Source organism: Neoarius graeffei, chromosome 2 (genome assembly GCF_027579695.1).
Source record: "Neoarius graeffei isolate fNeoGra1 chromosome 2, fNeoGra1.pri, whole genome shotgun sequence".
Lineage (NCBI taxonomy): Eukaryota > Metazoa > Chordata > Actinopteri > Siluriformes > Ariidae > Neoarius > Neoarius graeffei.
This window is the reverse complement of record NC_083570.1, coordinates 9,500,050-9,511,153: the sequence shown is the minus strand read 5'-3', so window position 1 is coordinate 9,511,153 and position 11,104 is coordinate 9,500,050. Positions and strand designations below refer to the sequence as shown.

The 11,104-nt window shown below is 43.3% G+C and overlaps 1 protein-coding gene across 1 annotated transcript in view; it reads left to right on the top strand.

Annotated features, from left to right (window-relative positions):
* Window positions 1-1,640: 1,640 nt before the first annotated feature.
* The window catches only part of LOC132868771 (E3 ubiquitin/ISG15 ligase TRIM25-like), a 70,432-nt gene continuing 60,968 nt past the window's right edge, over window positions 1,641-11,104 (top strand). The window contains exon 1 of the mRNA XM_060901941.1: window positions 1,641-2,231. Within this exon, the coding sequence (XP_060757924.1) occupies window positions 1,641-2,231 (591 nt within the window). The remainder of the gene's footprint in view (window positions 2,232-11,104) is intronic.

Below are 11,104 nucleotides of genomic sequence, written 5' to 3'. Positions count from 1 at the left end.
TTAGGGCCAATAATGAGGTAAAACAATTCAATAATGATGTGATTTGAAACAGGGGATGTCAACAGGTGATTGTAGTCCTGATTCGGTAAAAATCAGTATCCAGGAAAGGCCCAGTCTGTCCTCGAACGGCAACATTATAAAGTGGTAAACGCTTTACTGTCCCAGTGTTTTCTGATTTGGGGTTGTGGATACACTGGTCATGATTACATCTTTTTTTAAAAGTATTTGGTCTCTTATTATTCTGGTCGTTCCAGTAAATCCATAGTTAATGTGATGCTCCACCATGTGGGTACTCTGCTCAAGACACCTGTATGAACCTGAAGGGAATCGACTACATGCACATCTGCTTTAAATGAATAAAGAAGGCCACTCTTTAGTCAAAAATGGCTGCAGAAAGAAGCCGCTCCAGTCACCTGATCAGCAAAACTTGATAAAAGAAGAAGGATTTGTGAATGAAAACAGACAACGTACAGGCAGCCCCAGAAATACCACCAGCTGATTTGGGCAGCAAAATTGTGATTAAAATCAAGAAAAACAGACGAGAAACAGCAGCAAGTCTTGATCTCGATGAGAATTAGCAGATACAACTAGATGAGATACGATTCAAATCAGGACCATGGAGCATGGGGACAGAGGAAGAGTAACGCAGCAGAAACCATTCATCAGCCTCAAGAAGAAGAAAATAAAGGTGACATCTGCAAAAGAACACACGGAAACACAGCAGCTTCTGGAGAAACATCTTATTTTCAGATGAATCCAAACTGAACTTGGATGGATGTGGTGGTCGAGTGTTTGTGTGTAGAAAGCCAGGAGAAGAATTCCAATCAAACTGCACTAAGGTACTATAAAGCACGGAGGAGGCTGGGGCTGTTTCTCCTACAGCGCTGTTGGTGAGCTTGTGTTCAATAACGGCATCATGAACTTTCAGAAATCTGCAGAGAAATTATTCAACCAACAGAAGTGGATTTTTCAGAAGGATAATGAACCAAAGCAGATGACTGACAGCGATAAACATGTCTCTGCCAACTGTACTGAACACAGTTGTACACAATTATACACAAAATATACAGATAAAAAAGGAAAAGTTTCCTGTAACTTGTTTAAATGATCAATAAAACATCTTTTTATCATCTAAACCTTTATCTTTCTGGCTGCTGAGTCATTAATATCGCGATGTTCTCTTCTGCATTTCCTGGACAGAAAGTTTCTTCCTGAATTCGACAAGAAAGAGGAGGGAATGTGTGAATTAGTGAAGGTCAGATGTGTGTGTTATGGAGAAAATAAAAGAGATGGATTGTGTTTGTGTTCAAACTCTTTAGATGAAGAGAGTTGGACTTCCAGATTTTTCTGAATGATGTTTTTTTTTCTTTTATTTTGGACATGTTAGTCAAATCCACTGAATCAACTTTCATAAAATGTCATGAAATTAATCCTAATCAGTGCAGCTACATGGGTTATATTTCTGCACTGAAGGGAGATGAAATGGTTAATAGAGGAGTGTTCATGACCTCTCTGTGTTTGTGCTCCTCCTCTTCCTATCACTCTCTCTTTCTTTCAAACACAGGACCAGGAAGGGACTCCTCATTTCAGAGGAAACAAAACTGTTCTCTTTCTCTCTCTCTCAGTGTGAGTTCAGGAAAATGGCTGATGCCAGTATTTCAGTAGCTCAGGACCAGTTCATGTGTCCGGTGTGTCTGGATCTCCTGAAGGATCCGGTGGCTATCCCCTGTGGTCACAGTTTCTGTAAGGTGTGTATTAATGGCTGCTGGGATCAGGAGGATCAGAAGGGCGTCTACAGCTGTCCTCAGTGCAGAGACACTTTCACGACAAGGCCTGTTCTACGCAGAAACAACATGCTGGATGAAGCGGTGGAGAAACTGAAGAAGACTGAAGTCCAAGCTGCTTCTCCTGCTCACTGTTACGCTGGACCTGGAGATGTGGAGTGTGATTTCTGCACCGGGAGAAAACACAAAGCCGTCAAGTCCTGTCTGATGTGTTTGACTTCATTTTGTGAAATTCATCTGAAACCTCATCTTGAAGTTCCTGCTTTGAAAAACCACACATTAATTGAAGCCTCAGCAAAACTTCAAGAGAAGATCTGCTCTGAACATGGTGAAGTGCTGAAGATCTACTGTCGTACTGATCAAACCTGTGTCTGTTATTTGTGCATGTTGGAGAAACATAAAGACCATGATGCTGTTTCAATTGCAGCAGAAAGAGCTGAGAAACAGGTGAGAACTAGAAATCTTTCCAGAATTAAATCATCTTAATTATAGTTTCCCATCTAGAAACAGGTGCTTTAGTCAGTGATATGATTTGAACTTTAATTTCAATGTGTGCATCAGTCAGAAGGATTCTGTAAAAGCTGATTAAAATTGTCTGTGTTCTGGTGAACAGAGTGTTAAATTTATCTTCAGTGATGGTCGTAATCCGGTTAGGGGTGGGTTTCCTGATAATGTTGCCCTTTAGACCTAAAGAGAGAGTTGAGAGACTCTCTTAAGGAACGAACGTTGTCTCTGTGTGTGGTTTTTCTGAACTCACTCATCAGAAGGAGTCTAAAGAGCAACAGGACAAAGAGCATCTTTGCAGTTTGTGTCCCCAATATAGGCATTAGTAGCTGCTAAAGGCAATCGTATTAGACATAACTAACAGTGTCCATGGGTGGCACGGTGGTGTAGTGGTTAGCGCTGTCGCCTCACAGCAAGACGGTCCGGGTTCGAGTCCCGTGGCTGGTGAGGGCCTTTCTGTGTGGAGTTTGCATGTTCTCCCCGTGTCCGTGTGGGTTTCCTCCGGGTGCTCCGGTTTCCCCCACAGTCCAAAGACATGCAGGTTAGGTTAACTGGTGACTCTAATGCCGCTTTTCCACTACCAACGCGGCTGAGTCGGGCTGTGCGGTGCCGAATTGGGCTGAGTCGAGCTGAGTGGGGCTGTTGGAGTTGCATTTCGACTGCAACCGCGCTGAACCGTGCTGGCTGGAAGTGGGTGGACACATTGGGTGGAGTTAGCGAAAGTGGGTGGACGTCACGTGATGTCGTTAGGCGGCGCAAACAGTGACATCAGTGATCTTTTAAGCGGTAGTCTCATGACCCGGATAGTAAACATTAAACATGGAGTCGTTAGTGTTGCTGGTCTTGGTGCTGTGGCTTGTTGTCACCGACAACGCCAACAGATACTGGCAAGAGCGTATAGATGAGGCGAGGCGCATAAGGCTTCATAATTCTCGTAATTCGTAATTCTTCTTCTTCCGGGTTTACGGTGTTTACAGATCCCAGCGTGCTCGCGGGGCGTGTGTGGGCGTGTGAGGACACTCCTCCTCACCAATCAGTGCACAGGGGAGTGTCTCCTCACGCCCCTAGCCCCACTCGGCTCGGTTTGGCTCACTTCAGCCCTACTCCAAAACCGTGCGAGTTTTGGGGGCTGAGCAGGGCTGAAGTGAGCTGAGTCGTGCTGCTCTAAGGTAGTCGAAACGCGAGCCGTGTCGGGCTGAAGTGAGCTGAAAAAGGGTAGTGGAAAAGGGCCATAAATTGACCGTAGGTGTGAATGTGAGTGTGAATGGTTGTCTGTGTCTATGTGTCAGCCCTGTGATGACCTGGCGACTTGTCCAGGGTGTACACCGCCTTTCGCCCGTAGTCAGCTGGGATAGGCTCCAGCTTGCCTGTGACCCTGTAGAACAGGATAAAGCGGCTAGAGAGATAACAGTGTCCAAGTTAACTAACTATGTGTAAACATTAGACGTGGATAAGACTATGGCAACTGGGCGGGCAAATCCACATAAAGGCATTTGACTAATCAGACTGCATAGAATAAAACATTTATATCCCTCAATATGCTTCCGCAGGTCGGATGGTGAGTTTTTGTAGGCTGTGATGTGCTCCGTTTTAGGCAAACAAAGCAAACATTTAAAATGAAATGACTCTTTATTCCTTTCAGAAAACTGAACCATGGGTTCTAGCTATAGAACTGTGGGTGTGTGCATTCCCCAGAAGAACCGCCTCCTTCCATTCTGCCATCAACTGATCGTGTTAAATAATGCTGCGGAGAAATCATTGATCTTGATTTTATCCAGTCTATGGACGTGACATGACCCTAGTGATTACTGATAGACTGTCTCAGTGTCACCTGCGGAAAAACCAATCACGTTTGAGAAAAGAAAAGAAAAAAACATCCACTTTCAAAGCTGCTTCATAGTAACGAGTAACGAGGACCTTGCTACAAATGTAGTGGACTAAAAAGTACGATATTTTGTCTTTCAAATGTAGTGAAGTTAAAGTCATAAGTTTCCAAAAAAATACTCAAGTAAAGTACAGATACTCAAAAAGTGTACTTAACATGGGCGATTGCTCTAAGACAATGAGGGAGGCTCAGCCTCCTCTGAAAATGATGAACATCGTGTAGGATGAATTGCGCTAGGCTTATGTTATAGCCGACCTTATAACATTGCTATTTCAGATCCAGAACCATAGAAATATATGTGCTCAACCCAACTACAGTGCGAAATCATTCCGTTATAACTTTCCCCAGTTCGCCTAATGTGTGCGTGAGTTTTTCCCCCTCGCGATGCAGCCCAGCCTCAGTGGACTTCAATGGCATTTGGGAGCTCTGCGCTTTTCAATCTCAAAATGCAAGATGATTATTGGACAAATACTGCGAAAACGCCCGCCCACGGAGTCCCACGGACTCCCAGTCTCACAGTGGACTTCAATGGCATTTGGGAGCTATGCACTTTTCAGTCTCAAAATGCAAGATGATTATTGGACAAATACTGCGAAAACGCCCGCCCACGGACTCCCAGCTTCACAGTGGGAGGGACATGGCAAAGCTTTCCGCGAGGAGACTGGTGATTGGTGAAAGCGGCGGCCAGATATTTTCTTTGATTGACAGCTCGTTTCAAATACAGACAGGCAGCGGTGAATTTCAGTTCAGTCCCATGCGGATTCGCAAGTGGTGTGGTCAGGGGCGGTCCTGGGGGTGGTCCGACCGGCAGCCGCCCGGGGCGGCATCGCGGGGGGGGGGGGAGGCGGCATGAGCGTGGACGCGAAAAAAAAAAAACGGTCCCCAAAAAAAAAAAAAAAGGTCCCCCAAAAAAAAAAACCCCCGAAAAAAAAAAAACAAGACGGGGGGGGTGAACATTTTGGATGGGGAAGCCCAATACCAAAGTTGCGCAGGTGATGTCATCACCACAAGAGGCGTCAATACCTGAAGTTGGTCAGTTCTTGTAGCTCAATTGTAATTAAGGGTTTGCAGCAGTGTTACACACACACACACACAAGTGTAACATGCAGCAAAAGCCATCATGCGTCACGTTTGCTGTGGGCACAAAACCCCGTATCATTTAAATAACAAACCAAATATGGTGCCGCAATGCATAGGACACAAACTCAAGACGCCTCTCAAATGTGCAGACCACATTACATTACATTGAGCAAACGCTTTTGTGTGTGCGTGTGCACGCGAGAAAGAGGAGCGAACAGAAAAGCAGAACAATCCAAACAACTTCAAAACGGCTGTACGTTTGATTGAGTGTATGAACCGAATGAATTCCCAAGATTATTGTGGTCGTGGTGGTCAATTGGTCAAGTTGAAATCGTTCAGTCTCACCTCTCGCATTAGGTGATCACCACTACACACTGATGGTGAGTTTGTGTTGGGGGAAGGCAGGGGGAATCACTCAGGAGGAGGTCGAATGACAAATAAACGGAGTCGTACTCAGAGATAGATCTAATGGGTAGGAAAAGGTCAAAGCCATCAGGTGCCCAATTCTGGAAGAAAAGGAAAGAAGAGGAGGAGAAACGAGCAAAAGAAAAAGGTATGCTTATGAATCAATTTCAGTGAGTGACATGAATTAGTGCCCTAATTAGCCTTATATTATTGAGTGCGTTTACATGCACATAGAGAAAATTGAATTTCTGCCGTTGCTCGACTGAAATCGAAGTTCTAAATGCCATGGAAACACCTTAGCTCGGCTGAAATTGAACCGAACTTGATTTCTCGTAATCGAGCTACACGACCTAGATTATGCGATTTTTGCCGAGCTACTTCGTGCATGTAAACCCTATCGAGCTACGTAGTCGAGCTAGTTACTTCAGCACTGCCCCTTCCGGAAGTGACGAGACCACAAGCGGGAAACACGACAGCCTCGGTCGAAAAAAAAAAAAAAACAGCCTCGGTCGGCATGACACTTCACCTTAGCCGCCACTTTATTAGGAACACTTGTGTCTGGGCATGTACACACCCAGGGGCGCCGCTAGGGGGGGAAGTTAGGACGATTCTAAGGGCCTGGCACTGACGGGGGGACCTGTGAGGGATATTAATATTATTTTAATAGTATTGCCTTGTGTAAGTTTTTGAAATAAAATATTTCATTTCATCTGTTAAAATATGCAAATTATACATGGTTATGATTTAATATAACATTTTTCTTGAATTATTTATGATATTGTCATTTCACCCCTCAACCCTTTTTACTAATGGTACAGTCTGATTCTGGGCGCGGGACAGTGAAATGTGTAGCTCCGTGTGCGCACAGAGCCGCTATAGATAGTTTTCACTGACGTCACGGCATTCCGGGGAACGGACCATCGTCACTACCGGCTACGTTATCTCGGACGAATTTATGAAGTTATATAGTCAGTTTTCTAAAATAAAAGATCAATGTCGGCAAAATCAAGCAAACAGAAGTATATAAATACATTAGATGACATCTCACCACAACGGTATGCAGCCAAACTGGCCTTGATTGGGGGAATTGACCCCTACGAAGTGGACAAAGATGCATTTTCAAGTGACTATGCAGGGCTGCCAAAGCCTGAAACTGCCAAAGCCTGCTCCAAAGCCTGAAACTGACTTCATCAAACTTTAAAGGCTGTCTGATATATACAACTTTATATATTCACAGCGCGCCTTTTGGCGGATGCCGCCTGAATCGCGCAGATCCGGGTTTTTTTTTTTTAGGGGGGGCGTTGGAGTGTCTGATTGTAATTTCAAAGTAAATTCTGTATTAAAATTACTAAATAAGCAAATCCATTACAGTCCATGAAACAGGAAGTATAATGATGAGAAAAAAAACAGTTTAAATCGGGAAGCTGCGCACATTTGCGCAGTCCTGCACACCGCTCGGGCTGCGCAAATGTGCGCAGCTTCCCGATTTAAACTGTTTTTTTCTCATCCTTATACTTCCTGTTTCATGGACTGTAACGGATTTGCTTATTTAGTAATTTTAATACAGAATTTACTTTGAAATTATAATCAGACACTCCAACGCCCCCCCTAAAAAAACGGATCTGCGCGATTCAGGCGGCATCCGCCAAAAGGCGCGCTGTTTGCATCCCAAACACACATTAAATCATACAGAATAGACCTAAAATGTTTTTCAAAAATGACCCTTGCGTGAGTGAAGTGACAAGTTTCAAATAGAAACGTGACAAACGAGCGATATTAAGTGTACATTACAATGTAAACGTACACTCAGCGGTTCCAGTTAGGCATTCTCCAGAGATTGTTTACATGATGTTTTGGTTTCCAAAAACAAACTTAAACACAATTGATTGTTTATTTAAACAACTTACCACTTATAAAATGATCAGAGCAGACTTTGCTGTGTTTGGAAGGCTGATAATCCTTGCGGTTGATTCTCGCAAGCCATAGATTTCTCCTTTGTATGCTGAGTTTGTTTGCTCGCCTTCATGCTCCCGTACGTGGGAATTCCATAAACGCTCCGCTTGACGTCATCATCTGACCTATTACGACAGCCGTGAATACAACAGGTGTGCACCATTGCTAGCTTTAAATAGTAGTAATGTAACTATAAATGTAAATAATATATAAATGAATGTAACTTGCGTGCTACAATGTGTGCTCAGTGACCCGTACGGTAAGCTAGCCCTCCAAGATGGCCGCCACCAGGGAATCCCCGACTCTGTGACGTCATGTGAAAACTATCTATTAGCGCAGCTTAGAGCAGCTGGCAGTTTTTCTATGTGCGCAACAGAGGTGTACATCCTAGAAGTTGCTAAGCAGGAGCAGGTGTGATGAATTACGAATTCCGGATATCACACTGTGTGTGAAAAAAAAAATCACCTTTTTTCATAGGTATCTTTATTGTATAATTAAGTCTAGGTGTTATTTGCCATTGTTCATGTGTGGATTTGTTGATATTAAGTATTTAACTTTAATATTTTGCACATTAGCTGTGGTCAGAGATATCATTGCTATTGTTCATGTGTGGATTTATTGATGCTGTTGCTAAGTATTTAACTTGAATATTTGAACATTTGCTGTGTTTTCTAATAAATGTGTGATGCCTAAAAGAAACCAAAAACACTGAGTGGATTTCTTGCAGTGCACTCTGTAATTGTATCAAAAAACTAGTGTAGTTATTCATCAAGGCATACATTTGATCACATACAATAAGTCAATAAATGGAGGAAATGAAGGAATACATTTTGTAATCCTGATTATTGATGATGTTTGCTGGAGGGCTCTGGAGTATCCATAATGTGCATACAGAATGTTATAAATCCATACTGATACAGCGATGCATGCAATTTCTCTCAACACAAACATTTGGATTGAGTGAACTCCATAGGCTACTGAGTGGCCTCAGAATAGTTGCTCATAAAAGAAAAAAATTATATATATATATATATATATATATATATATATATATATATATATCTTCCATATATATCATTTTTAAGGCAACAGTCTATTCAGTCTAATTAGTTGGTAAGTTATTAGCATGTTAGCAGGCTACCAGTTAATATGTTCACCATTACAGACCAACTTCAACTTAGTGGCCATTTTATTAGGAACACTTCTGTTCGTACATACAAACTGCAAACACTCTTCTTGTGAACACGGAACTGATAACTTTTGCCGCTTTTCCACTACCAACGCGGCTGAGCCGTGCCATGCTGAGTTGGGCTGAGTCGAGCTGAGCGGGGCTATTGGAGTTGCATTTCGACTACAACCGTGCTGAACCGTGCTGGCTGGAAGTGGGTGGACACATTGGGTGGAGTTAGCGAAAGTGGGTGGACGTCACGTGATGTCGTTAGGCGGCGCAAACAGTGACATCAGTAACCTTTTAAGTGGTAGTCTCACAACCCGGAGAGTAAACAATAAACATGGAGGACATGGAGTCGTTAGTGTTGCTGGTCTTGGTGCTGTGGCTTGTTGTCGCCGACAACACCAACAGATACTGGCAAGAGCATATAGATGAGGCGAGGCGCATAAGGCTTCATAATTCTCGTAATTCTCCTTCTTCCAGGTTTACGGTGTTTACAGATCCCAGCGTGCTCGCGGGGCGTGTGAGGACACTCCTCCTCACCAATCAGTGCACAGGGGAGTGTCTCCTCACGCCCCTAGCCTCACTCAGCTCGGTTTGGCTCGCTTCAGCCCTACTCCAAAACCGTGCGAGTTTTGGGGGCTGAGCAGGGCTGAAGCGAGCTGAGTCGTGCTGTTCTTAGATAGTCGAAACGCGAGCCGTGTCGGGCTGAAGCGAGCTGAAGTGAGCTGAAAAAGGGTAGTGGAAAAGGGCCATTTGTTTATACGCTTGAATAGCTCTTCTTCATGACGACAACCGGAAGTGTACCAACACGATGGGGCATGTAGCGCCACCTGTGGCTCGGGTGCACAATGCACCTCACACAATAGCTCGATTTCCTTGTGTGCATGCAGGATTGGATTTCTCTGGCACCCCTGCTGGGACCCTTAGCTCGATTGCCGACAGTAGCTCAATTTGGATGTGCATGTAAACGTACTGTATTATTGATGCTTGCTAAGTCGGACGACCTGGCCTGGCCTGCCCCCCAACACAAAATTAATTTCAGCATAACGATTAGGCTTTGCAACAAAACGTTTAAAGTTATTGCTGTCATTGCCTTGGGTTAACGTTGGGCTCTGTATTAGCCAACAGAATGTTAACAGCTTTACATGGTCGTTTAAACATTTCTCGTCATGTGTTGTATGTCGCGGACACGGCCCATTATAAATTTGCTGTTACCAGAATGGCAATGATCAAGTCGTAATGTATTACTTAAGACTCTGTGTAATGTCATAGTAGTGTAGCCTGCCACCCTGCCTGTCATTGTGGCTCAGGCAGAGAGGAGCTTCTCGAAGCTAAAACTGATCAAGACTTACCTAAGGTCAACAATGTCACAGGAACGGTTCAGTGGCCTTGCTGTGATCACCATAAACCACGCCTTTGGGGAACAAATCTCATATGAAGACATTGTGGAAGAATTTGCATCCAGGAAGGCCAGAAAAGCCAACTTTTAGGTTGTGCTTTCACTTTTGCATCCTGAATATAATTGCCACTTAAATGTATATAGACTGTTTTCCTCTTACTTCTTTTGCACGTCTTGTTATTTATGACAAATTATAGTGGTTTGCCATTTTTGCCACTTTAAAGAGTGTTAACTTCTTCATTTGTTACTTCTTGTTATTTATGATACACAATAGTGTTTATTTCTTCTTATGTGTACAGTAATATGTATAGGATTTACCTCTTCTCTGTCATTAGTTCATTTATTTATGATACATGATTGCGTTTTACCATTTTTGCCACTTTAATGTATAGTATTTTTAGATCTTTTGTCACTTCATGTTATTCTGTAATTGTGATTGTTTAACTGTTTAGCTTCTTTTGTTATTTATATGGTGCGACTTTAATGGAGGTTTAAGTCTTCTTGTTAATAATAATGGTGAATGGTACTCTATGATAATTCATTGTGCACTCTGTTGGTAAAACTGACTGACTTGTGCAATATTTTGACCATCGGGTGGTGCTGTAGTGCAGTTGTGCTTTCTTAAATAGCTGTGGATAGCTGTAATGCGAAGTCATTGAGTCTTTTTGTTTATTGTTTATCTTTTATTGTTTATCTTTGTATTTTTTATTGCACTAGTCATTAAAACTGGAAATTTGTTCTTGAAAATAGCTGTTGTGAGTTTGTGTATGGGGTCGTGTGTGTTCTGGACGAAGTTAGTGTTTTCTTAGGTGGTGGGTGGGAGGTGGTTGTCGGGTTGGGCTGGGGGGGGGGGGGGGGCACCAGCATGGGTTTTGCCCGGGGAGTAAATCACTCTAGGATCGCCACTGGGTGTGGTGTAT